A 21978-nucleotide genomic window follows, 5' to 3' on the forward strand; every position below is an offset into this window, starting at 1 on the left:
CATCTGAAATAGATCCGCCTCAAGGCATGTCCTGATATCCTGACATCCACGGCTCATGCCACATCTAAGGTTGTGTGTGGTCATAAAATACACAGTGTGTGGATGTTGAAAGTCCCCATAGCTCATGCAAATCGGTGTTAACCAGTCCATTCACTGATACCACACATAAGAACGGGTACAAACAGCACAATAGTGCCTTATTTATTTCAGTGTTCCTCAAAGGTGTAGTTTGTGTATTTTATATCTACATATTATTTTTTCTAACATTTACTTTAGTTATCTGAAACAATAATTAAAAACATTCATTCAATTACTCTCCTTATTTTTTCTTGTCTTTTCACAGTTCAGTCTCTTTCTCTTCGTACCAGCTGGGTGTGGCTAATCCCTCTAACACCATACAAACTTATACAGTCATTTCAACCTGCTTCACACTAAAGCATAGTAATTTAAAAGGTATTTAAACAATGATTTTATTAACATAGACATGAGCATAGTTCCCATACTGGCAAACTGCCCTGTAAATCAGTGACAGGCTAACCTCGAGCACTGATGCCCTCTAGTGGCAGTGATTAAAAACTACGTTCCAGTACAATAAAGACTGATGTGTGGCTGACTGTGAAGCAGACAGAAAATGCATCCTTATTAGAGTGTTTCTGTCTGACTTTGTGTGTATTTCTGATCACTTGGTGTAAAAATACCACCCTCAGACAGGCCGAGGGTTTCCCTAACACAACACCCTCATTTCTTCATCATCATGTTGAGATGCTATACATGTATCTGCTCGTTGGATTGGTTCATACCCACAGCTCAAAATATAAAAAGGAAAACTATTTGTGGCTTTTGTGCTGGTGGTAACCAGACATAGAAGTTGAATGAACAAGTCAAGACTCAAATCTGTTTGTGATGGGAAAACAGAAAAGTGTGGAAGTCCACGTCTGCCACTGAAAAGAGAAAAGAAACACAATAATGAAACTTAAAATGATTGTTTATTGTTTGTTTGTTAATTTTATTTCAATCATGTAAACAATATTCAGAAGTTCATTTAGCAAAGAAAAGAAAAAATCTATACAAAATAAAGAAAAATACATTTCAATGTGGCTTCACCTGTTCTGATTCAGTTACATGTGGAAAAGGAGTTTAAGTTGTCATAATCAGCACTTTGTGCTGTGTTATAAGGACTATCTCTAAATTATTCTTTAAAATGATGACATTATGATGACATTGTGAATAAGAAACACTTTGTGTTACATTAAGATACACATCTTTATAATGACTTTTTTTAAAAACTGCCAGGGCTTCGATATTATTATGTTTGCACTGGAAGGTGTCTGGATGATGGCTGCACACAAGCATCACAGGTTCCTTCTGACACAGCAGCTGTTTCCCAGCTTGCATGCCAAAGTGTACGTGGGCAAGATACGCAAACCTAGAGCTGCTCCCAGCGCATTCATGAGAGTGAATGTGTGTGAATGTTCGACAGAATGCGCTCAGGCACAGAAAAAGTCACTGAGGTTGGTGGTGTAAAGTGCGTTGAGAGCCCAAGCAGAGTTCAGAATAACTATATTAGAACCAACCCATTTACCACTGCACCATCCACCAGTCCAATTAAAAAAAACAAACATTTGTTATTTAAGATTTTATATTTATGAGGCGGGTTTTTCATAACCATGATTAACTATATCATATATCAGAAAATATTGGTATAATTTATGTTTACAAATGATGACTCGGTTTATTAATATGATGAGATTGTTACTCATGACACACATTTTCCATATAATAGGACAATAGGCCATAACTAGGTGAAGCTGGCTTCCGTTAAAGTGTTTGTATTGATTTTGATGGGGTTTGGGTGGTGGGTGTGTAGCAGTCGCTTCTACAGTCACTGACGTGTACAGATCACCTGATCAGGCCTCCAGCACAGGACTCGGTTTCCCAGGTTACGTTGCTTCTTGTGTGTCCGCCATATTGCCTTCGCCTAAACGCGCTGGCTGGATCGTCTCTTACAACTGAAAATGTAAGTATGGAAAAATGATGTTTCCCGCTGGGATCCCTGCTTCGCTCCTGTGTGGGAGGTTGTGATTAAAAAGCTCCAGGCGTCAGTTTGTGGTTGTTTCGCGCTGTTTTCTGGAGGCTGGACAGCCGCTCAGCTCAGGACAGCGGTGCTCGGCTCTTGTCTGTTGTTGTTTTCCCCTCTGTCACAGCCACAAATTACATTCGTGACTCCGTCCCGAGTATTTTATTGAATAACCCGTCGTGTAATTGTGTGTGCTATTTAAATGGAAACGAGATGAGTGTCCGCCACGGTCGTGCGGTCTTTGTCACGGTCTGTGTTCAGCTCCTTTCTGGCGTTAGCGCTGCGAGGAGCAGCTAGCCTCTTCGGTAGCCCGTGGTTAGCAGCCGAGCGCCGTGGGTTCATTGAAATCTGTGCTCGAGGTCTGCCCGTGAACCACAGTTGATGAGCTAACACTAACAACTTGGTGGAAAATTAACATTAGAGTCCACTCAGCTGCCTGTGCGCTTTAGAAAAGCCGTCTACATGCTAACAGCCGCAGAAACCGTGTCTAATCTGAATGTGTGCTGCACAGCGTTTTGTTTATGGACACAGATTAATGATTGCGGTACAAACACGTCATGGTAACGTGCTGGTCAACGCAGCCCCAGTTTTACGTCCCATTGTACTGTGTTTACTGATATTTTATTCTTCATATGTGGAAAGATTGTGTAGCTTGCCTTTCAAACCGCTCGTTGTGTTTTATGTGAACCACCCCCATTTTCACCTCTTTAGTGCTGGGGATCGCAATGCATTTTGGGTAGTCTTTGCCATGTTGTTATTCAGGCAAAACCAAAACAAAGACAGAGGCCAACAGGTAATAAGGAGCAAAGCTGCAAACACCCAAATGAGACGCAGCAGCGGCGTGACAAGACAGAGAAATAAGGCCAAGCAGGGAGGCACAGAAGTCTAACTTAAACTTATTCAGGTCTCCGTTATCTGCAGCAGCTACTCTTTACATTATGAGAGTACACTGTAAGACAGACACACACATATACAATATCCTGACTAGACAAACCTCTCAGACCCAGACAGAACAGCCCCATCTAACACAAATAACACTGGTTTCTTGTATTATCTGTACATAGACTGTTATTGGGAGGATCCATGTGCTCAGGTTACACAAACCTGTGTCGTGAGCACCAAACACATCAGCCCAGTTAAGAATTAGAAATAATTTTCCATTTTTCAGTGGAGTACCACCTAATCTGCGTGGAGTCGTTATAGCGACCCCGTGATGTCATTTGTTTGCGTGAAATGTGAAATGCCTGCTGTTTGGCGTGTGACTTTTCGTCAGACACCACAGTGTTGTTTTTTGTGTCCTTTTCCCTTGTTGTCCACTTTCGGCTTGGATTGGATTATCGCGAAGGAGTCGTGACTCATCGAGCGACTACTGACCAGCCCATCGATGGCAGTCTGTTGACGACACAATTAGCTCGGCCAAATAAGTACTAAAAAAGTATCTGGTAACAGGTTCTAACACCCAATGGAAAAGCCTAAAAACCGAGTTGAGTAGAGCCAAGCCGATTACTGGGGTATTAGTACCTGTGTGGATACCAGTGAGAAGTATACAAAGGCTTCTGTACCCACTCATAATCATTTCATAGACGGGTTTCCTTTAAACAAAAGCATACAATTTCTCTTTGCACTAGCTGTAACCATGTAACAGTTGGATGTGTGCTTTAAGTGTAAAGATGACATCTAGTAAGGGTCACACTGAAGCGTCTAAATGTGGGTGGACGGTATAAACGGTATACGGTAGAAACAATATGAATTTGGCCAACAGTTGAGATTTTGGCTATACCGCTCTACCGCGCATGTTGATGATGTCATCAAGCTGCACCTGTTTTGGTTGAAAGAAATTCTGCCCGGCGACAGTAATAGCGATATCTTTGACTGCCTCACACACTTCTGAGGATTTTCAAAAGTTCTTTACTGAAAAAATTGATAACATCAGAGCACATATCCCGCTCCCATCCCACCACCCTCTGAACCACCTTCATTCTCTCCAAATTTAAACCAGTTTCATTATCCCATCTTTCTGATATAATAATGCACGTGAAACCAACAACGTGCCCCTTGGATGTGTTACCTACGCCATTTCTCAGAGATGTGCTGAAGACAGTCGGCCCGAACATCCTCGCTATTGTAAATATCTCAAATGGAGCTGTTCCTCGTTCGTTTAAACAAGCTGTTGTCCAGCCGCTTCTAAAAAAACCTGGTTTGGCAACTTTAGACCAATCTCTAAGCTGCTATTTGTGTCTAAGGTTCTCGACAACTTCAGTAACCCTACAAACGTCGCTGCTGTTTAGTTTTCAGTCCTCATTTATGTTGGAAGTGATAACAGAGCTGTACGTTTGAATTTTCTCAGCTAGCGAGCTAACTTCCTGCTAACTTCTAACTTAATTGTTCCACCTGGTAGAGCAGCAACGCTGATGATTTTATTACAGATGAAATAATTTAGACAGTTTTTAACTCTCAGTGATGTCGCAGTGTTCGTTTGACTTTGGGACCTGAAGATGACGGAGTTTAGGACCCAGATTACTCCACGAGGCTCCTGACTACGGCAGCTGTAATGGTCCAACAATCCATCAGGCGCTGCGGCTTCGTAGCTACCAAAGTCGCACTACAACATTTTGACAGATTTCTGTAGCACATAAAATCGGTTCGAGGTCAGTAAGCACAACCAGAATTCATACATAAGGCACGCTGTCGATTTTTAAAAAATTTAAGGATTTTAAGTGATCCTTATAGTGCGGAATATACAGTATACAGAAGAAAAGAATATATCGTGAGATATATTGTTACCGTACATGCTTCAAATTATACCGCGATATGGATTTTAGGCCCTACGTCTAAATAAAACCATAAAGATTTCTAACAACCTTATTACATCTAAAGAGTTACATTTGTTAAAATGATAACATGACAATGAAATGCTGTTGAAGGCGATGTTTCCAACTGCTATCCAAGAAATGCATTTTACTGGCGCAGTGACCGTAGCTGCTTCAGTCTGGAAAGTAAAAAAACCTCTCAGTCCTTTCCATGAATGGAGACTATAGAGCGCGAGAGAGACGAGTCCCTCCGAGAGTCTGAGAGAAGTCAGCACCCACAAGTTTAAAACCATATTTTAATCTGCATGTCTGCCTGTCAGTGACACCTGAATATCCCAGTGAGGCTCAATAAAGGATATTTCTGTTCTGAGCTTAGATGGTGATTTTATAGACACTGTAAACACATTGTTTTCTAATTCTATGAAAACTTACTGGCAGCTTAATTTTCTATGAAAGGTATAAGTAAATAACTATAATAGAACAAAAGTACGACCGTGGCTCAGTGTGACGTCTGTGACAGTGCTGTGTTTCATCCAGCCGGACAAACTGGTGAGAAGTCCGAGCTGGGATGTGTCAGATGTCAGCGCTAACACTGATGTCAGTGCGCCCGTGTTTGTGTGTCCGTGTTTGTGCGTCCGTGTTTGTGTGTCCGTGTTTGTCTGTCTGTGTTTGTGTGTCCGTGTTTGTGCGTCCGTGTTTGTGCGTCCGTGTTTGTGCGTCCGTGTTTGTGCGTCCGTGTTTGTGCGTCCGTGTTTGTGTGTCCCTGTGTCCGTGTTTGTGCGTCCGTGTTTGTGCGTCCGTGTTTGTGCGTCCGTGTTTGTGCGTCCGTGTTTGTGTGTCCCTGTGTCCGTGTTTGTGTGTCCCTGTGTCCGTGTTTGTGCGTCCGTGTTTGTGCGTCCGTGTTTGTGCGTCCGTGTTTGTGCGTCGGTGTTTGTGCGTCCGTGTTTGTGCGTCCGTGTTTGTGCGTCCGTGTTTGTGTGTCCGTGTTGACTTCTGCACTCATCGCAGCACTGATGTGCTAAAGCTTCCTGTGTGCTGTGAATCCAGCACGGTGAACAGAGGTCAGCGGGGAGTGACACCTTTTGGTCTTCTGCTTTCTGATTGGCTGACTTCCAGCCCCATTCCCTTTCCCCCCACACCCCCACCAACCCGACTCCCTGTCCACCAGTTTTTTGTCTTTCTGGTTCTTCTCCTTTGATTTTTGGTTCATTGCTGATCTTTTATTTCACTGACGTTACAGGTTACATGTTTACGTGTGACAATAGAAAAGTGTGCTGTGCTTCCATTAATGTGGAGCGAATGACTCGTTATCATTGATTTGCAGATCCATTTTCATCCATTTTTCCTTTGTTTTTCAGAGGTTCAGTGATGACTCAGACAGTTCAGACCAACGGGGTCCAACCCCTCAGCAAGACCTGGGAGCTGAGTCTGTACGAGCTACAGAGGACTCCACAGGTGATCATTAACACTCATCACCGTCAGCTGTGGCTCGGCTGGTCGTCTCGGTGCTAACCTCCGTCTGTGTGTTTGCTTCTGCCACAGGAGGCCATCACAGATGGCCTGGAGATAGCAGTGTCCCCCAGGTCCCTGCACAGTGAACTCATGTGTCCTATCTGTCTGGACATGCTGAAGAACACAATGACCACCAAAGAATGTTTGCATCGCTTCTGTGCTGATTGCATCATCACAGCTTTGAGATCTGGGTGAGTGCACGGGAACGCCTGAGCAATATGACCGTCACAGCTGGACAGAGAGCGGCGGTGAAGTCACGGAGCATCTGTGCAACCTGTCGGGAAGCCCGTGTAGCCTTCCATGATTGGTTGAAGCGAGCTTTATTCAAGTTAACGGCCAAATTTAGCCCAGGAAATTAGTGTTAACTTTTTATCAATGAGCTGCTCTTTCCAAATCCACTCTCTCTGTTAATGGCACTAAAACAAGGCTAATAAAACACACTGCACCCACCCCACAGGATATTAGCATAGTAATAATACTGTCACTTCGTCTGTTGCTGCTAGTTTTACATGTTGTTCAGGCTCTCACAGGTCATGAGTTTTGCTTTACACGGACACAGACGTTAGAAAACAACTGAGATGTGCATGATTACCTGTTGTTCGTGTGGAAGTGGCACTGATGCCGTTTGCTGTCTCCGCAGTAACAAAGAGTGTCCTACCTGTCGTAAGAAGCTGGTGTCCAAGAGATCGCTGCGTCCAGACCCCAATTTTGATGCTCTGATTAGTAAGTGATGTCAGGAAAGTTGTGCTTTACATGTTGATGGTTTCTTTTTGTGTCATTTTCACGTTACTGTGGAAGAAGAAACATGGCAGCATTTGAATAATGAAAGCAGCAACAAAGATCGATCCATAAATAAGTGAAGAGATTCATCAATACACCTTTGTTTCCTGTGACACGACGCCAGCACGTGTTCAGTTACACAGCGATGTTGCTCCAGAGGTTTAAACAGGGCCAAGCACTTATTTAAAAGTGCAACAGATGTAGGAGAACGAGACTTTCTGCTGCTTTGTTTCCTTTGTCTCCCTGAGAGTAACGGCTCGTACTGCAGAAAAGATGGATCATTAACCGTTTTATGATCCTGATGAATCACAATCTTTTCCATATCTTTACTGGAGAGACTGGTTCTCTTTGTAGTCTTTGAGCTAATGTCTCACAGAAAAGCCCAACACAACCTTTCCATTTAAAAAAAGGTGTCCATATAGATGCCTGAGTTTTCAATTCATTCAATTTCCAATTCTCCAAAATCACTGTTTGCTTCATGCTCAAGTTTTCTGTAGAGAAACATAATACAACATGTTTTTAAACACAGCCTTCATTAATTGATTGTAATTGGATCATTATGTAAGAACAAATTGTACGTGTACTTTCAGACCTGTAAGACACACAGGCTGAAGACGTGTGTGTATATTATACATAGTTATTATTTCCTGTTTGTTTACGTGTGGACACGGTGCGTGAAGTCTTCGGTGGCATTTTTCTACTTTCAGGTAAGATTTACCCGAGCCGTGACGAGTACGAAGCCCACCAGGAAAGAGTTTTGGCCCGCATCAGCAAACACAACAACCAGCAAGCCTTATCCCACAGCATAGAAGAAGGGCTGAAGATACAGGCTATGACCAGGTAAGGACGTACACATGCTCCACATACTCACGTTAAACTCAGTCATCTCACTGAATGAGTTCCCTCTGTCAGACTACAGCGTGGTAAGAGACACACCGTGGAGAACGGCAGCGGAGCTGAGGATAATGGAGACTCCTCCCACTGTAGCAACGCCTCCGTCCACAGCAACCAGGTATGATGTGGTGTACACGGATGCTTTCTGTGTGCCGCTGAAGCCTCTTTTCCACTTGTACCTGTTTGGTTCAACTGGACTCGGCTTTAGGATTTTCCATTAGGTGTTATTACCTGGTACAAGCTACACGCAACTTTCAGGCCGCGTTGCTGTAACCTCACCCACAATGACTCAGTTGTAATGGAAAACAAGCTAAGCCGAGTGTAGTTGATTAGGTTGATTTGGGGTGGCTGTAGCTCAGGAGGTAGAGCAGGTCACCTACTGATCGGAAGGTTGGTGGTTCGATCCCTGCCTCCTCCAGTCTGTATGTCACGTACCCTTGGGCAAGATACGAACCCCAAGTTGCTCTGCGATCAATCGCAGCGTGAATGTGTGTGAATGTAGTTAGAAAGCATACAGAGAAAGTGCTTGTGAGAATGGGTGTGACTGGGTGAGTGAGGCATGTTGTGTAGAGCGCTTTGAGGACTCCGGGAGAGTAGAAAAACGCTCTATGAGAATCAGTCTATTTACCAATAGATACTACTGCCGTCTTTGTCTTCCTTTTCTTTATTTTTCATGTAGAGCATGACTCGGGCTGGGTATCATCACTGACTTCTATCATCACAAAGTCCCCATTGATTCAGTGTTTACTCGGAAATATTATAATTCTGATCATTTACATCTCCTTATATTTATGTCTGTTTTTTTGTAAAAAGCTTTTCTGCAGCTATGGGGCATATATGGTATCACTCTTGGCTGGAAGCAGCTTAAACAATGGAAAAAACACAAACTTTGTCCAAAAACCTCTCATGTTTAACTGTTTTCCACTTTTTCTTTGGTCATTTTAGCCTTTTTGTCCAGGGTGAAGGGAGTATCTGCCATCAAACAAGAAGACAGCCGCATGTAGCTATGATGGTGTTTGCTAGTTCACCTTACATGCATTAATGTAATAACGTGGTTAGCCTACTCAACGTAAATTACACACGAACAACATGAAGCTACTCACGCAGAGAAGAACGGCTGCTGCTGCATCATCATCCTCATCATTTCTGCTACACTGGCAGGGCTAGGGGCCAGGACTCTCCTCTTCGGGTTTTTGGGGGATGTTGCTAACTCCGGGTCGATAACAGGCACCACACCCGCAGTAGATGTGCTCGGTGTGAGGTCTCGCAGCAAGCTATCAAATACGGAGCATTTCTCGGCTTTTAAAAAAACGCTATGCGTCGCCAGGTGTTTCATCAGATTTGAGGTGTTACCTCCTTTGACAGCATCACAGTATCAGCTTAAAGCACTTGTTGCAGCTGCTGAGTTTGCATCTTTTGCTGTGAAGTACAGCCAGACTTTGACTGCTTCACCTTTTTAATCTGTAGCTCTGCTCTAAAAGAACGTACGTACCTGGACCCGCCTACTATCCTCGGAAACGTAAAATGATTGGCTAGAATCTAAAGTGTATCACAGCTCAGGGAAAAAAAGCACTGAAATGTGCGCTGCTTTTCAGTCTGGTTACTACCGTTTATGTCAGAACAGGTGATCTACCTGAAACCCTGAAAAGTGTGGCGAGTCTAATGGAAGAGAGACAAACACACGAGTGTGAGGACCACAGTGATTGTTAGGGTGGGTGATCTCGCTTCATCTTTAACTGTGGTTCTGCAGGAGGCCGGGCCGAGCATCAAGCGCACCAAGACGAGCGACGACAGCGGTTTGGACATGGATAACGCCGCAGAGAACGGGGGCGGGGACTCGGTGATTGATGGTGGTGCCAGTGAAATAGAGCTGGTCTTTAGGCCACACCCCACCCTGATGGAGAAGGATGACGGTCACAACAGGTAGTCATTGCTGCTGACACATCCATTTCAATATAATACACACCCTATGCACATGTTCACACGAGTGCTTTTGTGTCTGCACAGTGTGGAGTTTGTCCCTCGCTACATAAAGACCTCCGGGAACGCCACAGTGGATCACCTGTCTAAATACCTGGCTGTGCGACTGGCTCTGGAGGAGCTGAGGAGAAACGCTGAAGCCAGTCCTGTTAATGTGGAGGCAGCTTCAGAGAAACAGTACACCATCTACATACCTACAGCTGGAAACCAGTTCACTGTGAGCACACAGACACATCAGCTTTACTAACATATCCTGTCTTTTTCACTGTGATTGGCTAAATCACACAGACTGTTGTCCCACAGACTTCTGTAAGACCCACAGTATGATAATCTGGTGGCCGTTAGTTTTTAATTTTTCCAGCCCATGTTTTTGTTACAGTGTTAGGGGCGGGCACACAAATAAAACAAGTTATGTAGTATATAATTATTATTGTATACCAAGGTTTAGCTTTGTGGTTTTATTTTAAAGTGGAAGAATTCATGTTGGCTGTAGTCACCGAGGCACCACACTAGGGGGCGCTAACCACTTATTCACTTTTTTAATCCTTGAGGAAATGATGTAAAACACTTGGCACATTTGATGTAGACGTACGATGTTGTAAATGTGCACAAAGGTGAGACAGCAGGTTTAGCTTCTCTATGTTCACAGTAACAACAACAGTGGCTACATTCAAAATACTGTGTGATCAGTGTGTTTGTGAAATGACGTGTTGAACTCTGTCCACAGGTCCTGAACGGGTCCTTCTCCCTGGAGCTGGTCAGTGAAAAGTACTGGAAGGTCAACAAACCCATGGAGCTCTACTTTGCCCCCACTAAAGAACACAAGTAGACGGCCAGGAAAACACACACACACACACACACACACACACACACACTCAAATCAAATGCATGGACATGGCCTCCTGTGCGGCACACAGAAACAAGAGCAGAAGTGTATTTCTGAAGGAGATGAACAGGGTTGACTCAAACCCTCAAAAGGACTCTTGTACATAGAAGAAACCCTTGTTTTATATTCTCTGTATCCGTGTTGTTTCTATCTTAGTATGATGTAGCAGATCAGACCAGCAGCCCACAGACTGGACTGCTGACAGTAACTGTGGATTCTCTCCAAACAAATCCAGGGTCCATCGATAGCGTTAAAAGCACATGGTGTACTGTCTTCATCTGAATGGCCTTTAGGCCGGGACTCGTGGGTCTGTTTGACTTTGGAAACCGCCCTGCATCACATGGGTGACATGTGGCTGGGTTTAGGGCCTTAAAAACCAGGACCAGCTCTGTCCACACAGTGTAGGAGCACACGATCACTCCCAGTGACCTCCAGGATATCATGCGCTTTGTTAAAATGCCTGTGAACAGTTGGCCATGCATCAATGGTCCGTGTAAGATGCATCTGACATGCATGGAAGTAAATAAAAGCCACAATGTGAATATTGTTGCATTGAAATGTGTTTCTGTTAGAACTCTTCTATAATTATGGCGGCACGGTGGTGCAGTGGTTAGGTCCTGAGTTTTGTTTGTGTGGTTCTCTCCCAGTACTCCCAGAACATCACAGTTGGTTAGGTTAACTGGTGATTGTGAATGGCCCACAGGTTTGAATGGTCGCTCGCCCTGTGACAGGCCTGTCCGTGCCCCGCCTCTCGCCCTGCGACAGGCCTGTCCGTGCCCCGCCTCTCGCCCTGCGACAGGCCTGTCCGTGCCCCGCCTCTCGCCCTGCGGCAGGCCTGTCCGGGCCCCGCCTCTCGCCCTGCGACAGGCCTGTCCGGGCCCCGCCTCTCGCCCTGTGGTAGCTGGGATACGCTCCGGCATCCCTGCAGTCCTGATAAGCGGAAGTTCTTGCCACGTGCGACTGTTCGTTTACGTGAAAATGGAAACAAACCAGCAGATTTGGTCGTCGTGGTCACAAAGTTGACAGCTGGTTTATGAACCCTGATTTGAGTTGGAGAATCTCAGTTGCCCTGATCTGTTGCCAGTAGGAACAAACTGTCTTCTAATATCTGTGGCTGCTCTCTATCGCTCATCCTTTTATAAATGTCTTTTGTAACAGTATGTGTGATCGGAGGCTTGGACAGTTTGACCTTTGCAGTATTTATCCTGTTTGCTGAGGGTGTCCATCACAGGGAGGTTAACTCGTTGCTCTCACAGACGCATCCTGGAGAAATCTTTGATACAGTTTGTTTCATTTTCCACCCAGCAGTCAGGTTCCCGAGTGTTCGGAAGAGAAACTCCGGAAAGGGTGATTCCTGAGTGAGTGAGTCTAAACGTGTACCGTAAATGTTGTGACTTTGTCCATTTGTGTTCAGACTGGTTCCCAGTTGGTACATTTCCACAAACATGTGCAGAGTTTGAGCTGTGCTAGCGTGAGCTCGTGCTCGGGTGCATGGACACTACTTGTGAGCGATTACTGAAATGTGTTGATGAGAATGTGAAGGGAATAAACTGTCAGTACAGCCTGTGTCATGTCGTAAACTTGTTTTCACTGATGCTGGGAAAAGGAAGTGTTCAGACACAGAACATGGAAATATCATGTTTGATATCCTGTAACGTCTGTCTTTAAAACCTGCAGCTGTTACACAAATGGTAGAGCACAATGCCATGTTTCTGATTAGTATGGGTTATATTAGAGGAGTTGGAGAATCTGTTAATTTAAATAAAGTGCTCTGCTCAAGTCAAAATGTTATTAGAGAAACGTCTAAATTATGGATAAAAGTCGGTGAAACAAAGTTTCTAAAGTTTAGAACGACTCGTTTGTTTAAACCTTGAAACTAAAAAACAGCAAACGTCCTTTTTTTGGATGCAGCTCGTCTCAGGTGACGATTTGCTGCTATTCTTTCATTCGAGTTGATAAACAGAGAACGATCTTTCTGCACAGCAAGTATAACCTGGGTTCTGCAGAGTGTAGATGACATTTCACTCATTTCTGCCGTTCTAGAGAAAAAGGTAATTAAGCAAAATGTAGCAGCTGAAGGAAAAGTAGAAACTAGCTGTTGCAGCTAACCTCAGTGTTTGAGCAGAGACTGTTTCGTTTTACTGACCTACACATTATTCTGAATAAAAGTAGTGTGAGCAGAAATCAACGTTGGACTTTTGAAAGTTCCAATTCAAACATTTGTTTTCCAACTTTAGCAAAGAAAATGGTCCCATTTCACAAAATCCGCTCACCATGAGAGTGGGTCAGAGAGCCCTACGAGTCACAGAAACTCTCGTTTAGGACGAGTGCATCTGATCAGCAGTGTGTGGAGCTTGTATACGGCATCCTTCTGTTTGGTCAATAAAGCTGCATCTCTGAGCTCAACATGGAGCACACTGTTTCTGCTCTGTAATCATGTTTCACATCCTTTCAGTTCAGTGGAGTCCAGTGTTACATCGGCATAGTGCTGAATACATCAGTGTACCTTCACATCAAAGGTATTTTTAATGAATTGGATTCAGTTGTCATATTAAAGTTTTTCCCCTGAACATTGGCTGATTCTATCATTTGTTCTGCTACTTTGTAAATAAATATCAATAATTAAAATCATTTGTTAGAAACATCGCTCACAATACCAGAATGTTAAAATTAGCTTATGTTTCATTTAATTAATATTTTAATTAATGAGAATTATTTAATGATGCATTTAGTTTTGGCACATGTGGTTCTCCATAGACTCCACTGTTTTCTTGCACTGAAGCCAGACTGCACCAGTAAAACAGTCCTATAGAGTCTCACATCTAGATGACCCATAGATGAGATGGTGTTTTACTCTGGCTTGGTGCACAACAAACACTTAAACTTGAAATAAAACTTGTGAATATTATAGTAAACACGATCATTATTTACAGGCATGTCGTGGGACAGATCAGCTCAAAGTCCTCACTGACATCACTCGCCCATAAAGCCTCACAAGGCGGTTCATCAAAGACCGTCCGGATTTCTCGACACGCTCCGACGGCTCTGCTCGTCCCATCACGAACATCCTGCTGTTGTGATAATAGCAGAATACAAACTCATTTAAAACAACTACAGTAGTTTTATAAAAGGATTCAACAGAAGCAGAAAAGATGTGTTCAGCTTCGGCTCTTTATTCTTTTGTTGTTTCAAACATACAAAGAATCAACGTAAGAAGAATCAGGCTGAACCAAACACAGCTTTGGCATGAGTAGAAAAAAAAAGACATCAGACAGTTGGGGGTAAACAGGAACGTTTCCTCTGGATGAGTCCGACTCCACCAGAGGAAAGATGCAGAGAAGAGCGAATGGTGCGAGAGCCAGCAGAGCAGCCGGGACGCCGTTTAAAGGAGGAGCTGCGTCTGAGTGAGAGGTCTCTCTGCAGGGATGCCAAACAGATTGTGTGAGGTGCACTTTGAAATCCAAGAAATGTGTGTGAAATCCAGAAAGTAGAAAAAAAGTAGAAAGAAGAGCAGTTGGAAAAAAAGTCCCATAGACAGAAGTTCAGAAAGACGATCAGCTGTGGCGTGTGACTGGACGCTGCAGGTTCGCCAACCATCAGACCGTCTTCCTCGCAGTCAGGACTCTCACGATAGAGCCGACTCCTCCCACTGCCAGGGCCTGAGGACGCACACAGGTCAGGCAGAAAAGAAACGTCATAAACTTTTCTCTGCGTTACGATTTGAGGGAATCGTCTGTGATCAATCGTGGCACTAACCACTTAATGGAAACGTTTCGATTTCAGCACGATTTCCACTCTAAGATCGTATCAGCTTGATGTTTATGAACAGGAATCACTGACCTTCTCATGCCACTGCAGGAGTACAGCACTACTGTTGTCAGAGGGCTTCTCAAAGCCTCTGTAGATGTATTTCATGAGCAGATCCACTCCTGCTTTGTCCAGAGAGCCCACAGCCTTCTCTATGTCACTGCTCTTGAAGCTGCTCAACACTTTGACCACCAGCTGCTCTGCTCGCTCCTATGCACACATACAGAGGGGAGGATACTGCATATTAAAAAGCAGGTACCTAAATGAACACTTTCCATGAAGACATCTGAGCTTTCACATCATTTCAATTCAATTTCATTTATATAGCCACAACAGCAGTTGTCTCAGGGTACTTTATATTGCAGGGTAAAGAGCCTACAATAATACAAAGAAAGCACTGTGAGGAGGCTGGGAATGAAAAACTCCCTTTGAGCAGGAAGATGATTCCAGCAGAATCCCACTCAGGGGGGGGGGCTGGGGAGGAAGAGCCAGAGATGAATAATAACTCATATGCAGAGTGATGTATAAACATAGTCAGTGCACAGAAGCCCAAACCTACTGCAGGGTAACTGAGGGAGGATTTAGGTTCATTTGATCCAGCCCCGACTGCATGCTTTATCAAAGAGGAAACCTTTAATTTCAGTGTGGAGGGGTATCTACTCTGAGCCCATCTCTACGACAGAGACAGGACCCCAGGACTACAGGCCTGTGGCACTGACATCCCACGTCATGAAGACCCTGGAAAGACTCATCCTGGACCAGCTCCGACCCATACTCAGCCCACGTCAGGATCTTCTTCAGTTTGCTTACCAGTCCCGTCTCGGAGCTGAGGACGTCATCATCTATCTGCTCAATTACACCCATCTAGACACGTTGGCGAGCACTGTGATGTTTTTGACTTTTCCGGTGCTTTCAACACCATCAGGCCGACCCTCCTGGGTGATAAGTTAACAGCGATGCAGGTGGATGCTTCTCTGGTGTCCTGGATTGCTGATTACCTGACAGGAAGACCACAATATGTGCGTCTCCCACAGTGTGTGTCTGACAAGGTGATCAGCGACACAGGGGCACCACAGGGGACCGTCCTCCCCCCGTCCTCTTCACCCTCTACACCACAGACTTCAGCCACTGCACAGAGACCTCCATCTTCAGAAGTTTCCTGATGACTCTGCGGTGGTTTGATGCATCAGCAGGGATGATGAGTCAGAGTAGCCAGAGGGCTGTGGTTGAGTCCTTTGTCACGTGGTGTGAGCAGAATCATCTGCAGCTCAACGCGGCAAAGACCAAAGAACTGATCGTGGACTTCAGGAGGACCAGGAAACCTGTGACCCCTGTTTCAATCCATGTGGACTATAAATACCTCGGAGTACACAGATAATAAACCGGACTGGGTTAAAAACATCACTGTACTCTACAGGAAGGGCCAGAGTCGTCTCTGAGGTCCTTCAACATCGGTCAGGCAATGCTCAGGATTTTATCCTCTATGGTGTTGCATGCTGGGGCAGCAGGTTCAGGGTTGACTGCCTTAAGGTGGTATCTGAGAGAAGATGAAGACAATGCTGGATTATACCTCCCACCCACTCCATGATGTGCTGGCTAGTCACAGGAGCACGCTCAGTGAGAGACTAAGATTACCCACAATGCACCACTGAACAACACAGGAAATCCTTTCTGCCTGTGGCCATCTCCCTGTACAACTCCTCCATCTAATGCACAGTACAGACTGCAATAGCTACACACTGTTGTACACGCTCTACAGTAAAATAACAAGTGATTAAATGTCCATCATATATTCTTGATATTTATAATTGAGCTAACCCTAACCCATGTATAATGTAAACAGAATTGGTCCTAGCACTGAACCCTGTGGAACTCCATAATTAACCTCAGTGTGTGAAGAGGACTCTCCATTTACATGCACAAATTGGAGTCTATTAGATAGATATGATACAAACCACTGCAGCACAGTACCTGTAATACCTACAGCATGTTCTAATCGCTCTAACAGGATATTATGGTCGACAGTATCGAACGCTGCACTGAGGTCTAGCAGGACAAGCACAGAGATGAGTCCACTGTCAGAGGCCATAAGAAGATCATTTGTAACCTTCACTAAAGCTGTTTCTGTGCTTTTTCTGTGTTTTTGAAAAAAAATTGCAATAAAAAGAGGTTTGAGATGATCCTATAACTAGCTAAGACAGCTGGGTCAAGTGATGGCTTTTTAAATAACAGTTGAGGGCCTGAGGTACATACGCTTGCTCCTCATCATCAACCAACCATCCTGTTTTCCCGGCTGCTAAGGACCACCTGCTGGGGGAGAGCTAATGGTAGCTATGCTACCTTTGGTCACACTGACTACAAGGGCCTGGCTACTATTATGTGTGAGGCTAAAATATTTTGTTCTTCATGAAGTTTTGTCAAGTCAAATTATTTAGATAAGAAATATTATTAAATAGCAGGTGTATATAATGCTCTGATGGTCTGTTAAGTATATATACTTAAGTCAGGTCCATGCAAGGAAACTAACCAAATTAAACCAAGAAGAAGAGTTTCCAATCAGTCCAGAATTATGCCAGAAGCTTATCGATGGCTACCAAAAGCATGTTGTCAAGGTGCAACCAAAATATGTTAACCAAATATTAGTGGGGGTATGTATATAAGCAGCATGGGGGTACAGTGGTTAGGACTTTTGCTTCACAGCAAGAAGGTCAATTCAATCCCGGGTCCTGGTTTGAATCCACCATTTGGCCAGAGCCTTTCTACTTTGAGTTTACATGCTCTCCCCATGTCAGTGTGGGCTACCTCTGGCTTCCTCCCATAGTCCAAAGACTAACTGGTGATGCTAAACGGACTATATGTGTGAAAGTGAATGGCTGTGTCTCCCTGTGTTAGCCCTGCGATAGACTGACAGCCTGTCCGGGTGTGCCCCATCTCTTGCCCCGTGGCAGCTGAGACAGGCTGTAGCCTCCTGCAACCCTGAACTGGATGAGGAGACAAAATGTTTTGTATACATTTGAGCCCATATGTGCAATCATTCAACCCTGGAAAAAGAATATTTCAATGTGACAATTAAAAGCCTGAAATTACCATGAGATTGATGCCCAACACTTTATGAAAACCTCTGCAGTTTAGATTAGGAAGGTCCAAAATGCATTAACAGTATTAAAATGATCCATTCAAGAACATTAGCTGCAAGTCTCACGAGATATTAAGATCTGAAGAAACCCCACAAACACAAAAATGACTAATGGCAAAGGGATCTATAAGAAAACAAAACCCCAAAACAAACACTCCAGTTTTGATTTCTTTTTCTCCTACAGCAGCGCTTCTGTGCCGATACTGACTGAGTGTCAACACCTATCGTTCAGGAGAATATTACAGAGCCTTCACGGCGAGTATAAGTACAAGTGAGACTGTGAGATGAGGTTGCAGCAGCTGTACTGGGCCCTTACATACATCTGAGATAGTCTCTCAGTAATTACTCACGAGCTAGTGTTACACGGTTACTTTTGTGGAACCGATTAATTTTCACGTGGTTAAAGAAGTGGCCACATCGACAGTCTGAGAGGAAAAAGAATGAATGAATGAAATGGCGAGCCTGGTAAAACAAGGTTTTGAAATCCACAGATGAAAACAGTAGTGGATGATCACAATAACCTTTCAGCAACAACAGAATATCCAGCCCAGTGGAAACTGTTTTACTGCAAACCTGCTAACATTACTCTCTGATGACAACCAGACTCCAGGCAGCCGCCGTCTGCAAGTGTTTCTTTACAAAGTACTGAGAATGAACCATCTATACAAAGCTGAGCAGGGCCCTGAAACAGTGCACTGCCTATAAAAATGGCTGTAACTCTTAAGCAGTTAATGGAGCTTTTCTATGAAAACCTTTTAATTAAAATGAAGCGTTACTCTTGGATTATGTTTCATTTAAATCTCTTAGGCAAACATAAAGAACCACATTCAGAGAAGTTAAATGCCACTGTGGAGTATCGCAGCTGTTGGCTGGCCCGCACGATCTGATATCGTCGTGTTGGTGTTGTTCCAGGATCATCATACTAAATGTTGTTCCCAGATCATCATACTAAATGTTAGGATCAACATTGCAAGTGACCAATCAGAATGTTGTAACGTCATAGTTTTGCGACTTCGGGAAAAACCGCTGTAAAACAAAAAACTGTACTTAAGCTGCGAGAAACCGCCTGTCCGCCGATCAACGGACCCTAACCCTTTAATAAACGGTAAGCTGAGTTGATATTGTCCGTGCAACATTGGAATTTCATAAATGCACGAATGGCTCGGCGCACAAAAGAATAACGTCACAACAATGTGATTGGTCACTTGCAATGTTGAACCTGGAACAACATTTTCATGATGATCTGGGAACAACACCAACACGAGGATATCAGATCATCCTGGCCGGCCCTCCCTGAGCCTGTTCTGATGGAGGCTTCTTCCTTTAAAAGGGAGTTTTTTATTCCCACTGTCATCAAGTGCTTGCTCTTTATTGTTGTCTTGATTCTTTACCTTACGATATAAAGCATCGTGAGGAGGCTGCTGTTGTGATTTGGTAGTGTATAAATGAAACTGAAGTGAAAATAAATGTAGAGGCAGGTTGAATAAAAACACGGATACCTTGGCATTCTGGTTCTTGGTGTTGATTGGAGGATTCTTTAGGACAGCACTGAGAGCTCCATTCAGATTCCCCGTACAAAATATCAGTCAAGGACAACACAGAGATGGAGATACACGACCTGTGCTTCCTGTTTTAAATGAATACACATATAGTATACACTATAGACACTATAAAGTGCAACTACAAAACAAGCTGTTTCTAACAGCAGGTTTCATTACAAATAACATAAAAAAAGACTTCTGTGACTCAATTTTACAACTAGGCACACAAAGTCAAGAGTCAGAGTAGGGCTGCCACGATTCGCTGACTATCAAAATCATTGACGACTAATTTAATAGTCGACGCGTCGTTTGAAGCTTTGTAAGATCCTGAAAGACGCAGGAATAAGGAGGAGTTAAGAGTGTAGTAACAGACTGAAACAGAAGATGGCAGCACTGCATGTACAAGGATGCCAGCTGCCGTTAAACACCGAGGAAAAATTAGTCTCCGGTATCGTAGCTGTGTCCAAATCCAGAGGCTGCATTTGTAGGCTTATTACGTTACAGCGACGTGACAAAGGCTGTCCAAACTCCAAGACTTCTCCAAATGTGTCCCCAATTTCCCCAGATTTGAAGGATGCGTCGGGTGTATCCTTCATGACCTAACCTATCCCACAATTCATAGCGTGGCCCAGCCAATTACCGTTTCCAACGATGGCGGCAGCTACTTAGTTTTAATATTACTCTTTCTGGGTCACAAAATAAAGTTTTCAGATATTTTCAGGCGAGAATGCAGCTGTGTAAACCTCAAATATCTGCTCAGTTTATCAAGACATCACATATTTACAAAAGTGCTCCGACATTTTCGGAGATGAGCTGGCCGGGAGGTCAAGGTTCAACTCCTGGCACATCGTTCTCAAACCCGATGAAGACCAAAGCGCGGTCTTTCGCTACTCAGGTTAAACATGATAACTTGGATAACTTAAAAATGTTATTGTTTGGCTTTTTTCAGCGTTTTGTTTGTTCCTGAGTAAAGTTACAGTTTTCACACAGCTGAATAAACGTCAAGCAGAAAACTGATTAAACAGAAGTGTGAGATGCTGAGAGTTTACTCCAGTGTCCTGTTGTAGTTTAGATATGAAGGAGCAGACGGCTGAGTTTCCACTGAGACAATCTGCAAATTTCATTAAAATTTAATAAACTATCATCTTTTCTTTATTTTTAGTTAGCACAGACCTTAAACACTTACAGCTGTAAGCTAATGATAGTTATATAAGAGCAGATGCTGCTGCTGCAATAAGCTTTTACGTCCAGTGGATGATGATCTGACTAGTCGACTCTCACAATAACCGTTTGTGGCAGCGCTAGTTCAGAGTAAAAGGACTCTACGGTGCTCCATAAACGACAGCGGTAAAGTAGAGGCAGCGAGTGCACAGCTCCTCCGCTGTTCTCTATGCAGCTCACCTTAAAGCACTGCTGTTGGTTTCATGAGGCCTTTAAAGGCGCGGAAAGCTGCAGGTGACAGAAATCCGGTTTATCACACGGGCTGCAGACGAACAGCAGCTCTTTAACGTGAATACAATCCTGATAACACACACAGTCCGACACAAGGACAAAGAACGGGGCTGAAACATTTCCTTAAAAAGGAAAAAGTCACAGAGCCACACCCTCCTGTGACTGACACCCGGAAGTCAGGCTTCACAGGCTCCTGTGCAACAAACTGCACACCGGATGTCACAGAAACGTCAACTTTATGTCACTGTAAATACCGGAACGTTATTTTAACCATATAAAAACGGGTACCGGGAAGCACCGACACTCCGCCCTTCAAACAGCGGAGCAGCCGCCAACTGAAAGGATATTGTCTGAGCAGAGAGTCCACTTCGGCCTCGTCCGGACCGCCCTGATTCTCTCCTCCCTCTTCCTCGTCCACGAACTTGTTCTCGTCGTATTCATCGACATCTACTTTCCTGAAGCGGTCGGACACCGTGTTCTTAGACATCCTGTACACGACAGCAAAGATCGGCTAAAGACAAAGCTCTCAGGACAGCACACGAAACTCTGCTGTCCACAGCCCCGCAGGTCCACTTCCTCACCTCCTCACTTCCTCACTCTCTTTCTACTTCTTTCTCATGTTCGGGCCAAACAAAAACCCCAAACTGGCGCAGTGCTGCCCCCAACTGGTGCGGAGTTTACAGAGCATTTTTTTAATATTTGCAATACAAACTCATATGAAGAAACGAGAACATCGTGAGCAAACTAATTTTTTTTTATCTATATTACATGTCAAGTGAATTCTTTTTGTTTTAATTTGATGACTATGATTTATTCATGAAAGTCCGAAAGCTATTTCTGAAATGTATTTATAAGACCAATCAAAAAAGATTTACAGTCCGCCTGCTGGTTACCGAGGCTCTGTAGGGTTTAGCTTGGTTAAGCTGGCTGGCCATTCAAGCACGGTGATGTCAGCAAGCTATTCGGTAATGGTTTGGGGACAAATCATCACAGAGTGAGTAAACTTATACTGTACTTCAAACAACTTGGATTCTGTGCATCGAAACTCTTCCTCCAGTTATCTCTGAAAAAGTGATTTGATATTAGAAATAACAACTGCAGCC

The 21978-nt window shown here is 44.0% G+C and overlaps 2 protein-coding genes across 3 annotated transcripts; one reads left to right on the plus strand and one right to left on the minus strand.

Annotated features, from left to right (window-relative positions):
* The first annotated feature begins 1899 nt into the window (after nt 1-1899).
* rnf2 (ring finger protein 2) lies at nt 1900-13509 on the plus strand. 2 transcript variants are annotated; one of them, XR_014870544.1, is made up of 10 exons: nt 1900-2017; nt 6246-6342; nt 6430-6590; nt 7040-7122; nt 7887-8019; nt 8092-8191; nt 9824-9996; nt 10081-10270; nt 10781-11670; nt 11807-13509. XR_014870544.1 is itself a non-coding variant. In XM_085140060.1 (9 exons), exons 2-9 carry the CDS (start codon nt 6256-6258, stop codon nt 10880-10882), a joined length of 1029 nt encoding a protein of 342 aa, XP_084996186.1. In that variant the 5' UTR covers nt 1900-2017; nt 6246-6255; the 3' UTR covers nt 10883-13509. The 2 variants fall into 2 exon arrangements, 1 of the variants encoding a protein (XP_084996186.1); XM_085140060.1 differs by having other exon boundaries at nt 10781-13509.
* A 582-nt stretch (nt 13510-14091) lies between these two features.
* LOC146498582 (actin-related protein 2/3 complex subunit 5-A-like) lies at nt 14092-21482 on the minus strand. The gene is made up of 4 exons (XM_085140091.1): nt 21223-21482; nt 19382-19454; nt 14780-14956; nt 14092-14598 (listed from the first exon to the last, which is right to left on the minus strand). Exons 1-4 carry the CDS (start codon nt 21360-21362, stop codon nt 14536-14538), a joined length of 453 nt encoding a protein of 150 aa, XP_084996217.1. The 5' UTR covers nt 21363-21482; the 3' UTR covers nt 14092-14535.
* Nucleotides 21483-21978: the final 496 nt, after the last annotated feature.

This window comes from Neolamprologus multifasciatus, chromosome 18 (genome assembly GCF_963576455.1).
Source record: "Neolamprologus multifasciatus chromosome 18, fNeoMul1.2, whole genome shotgun sequence".
NCBI classification, from domain to species: Eukaryota; Metazoa; Chordata; class Actinopteri; order Cichliformes; family Cichlidae; genus Neolamprologus; species Neolamprologus multifasciatus.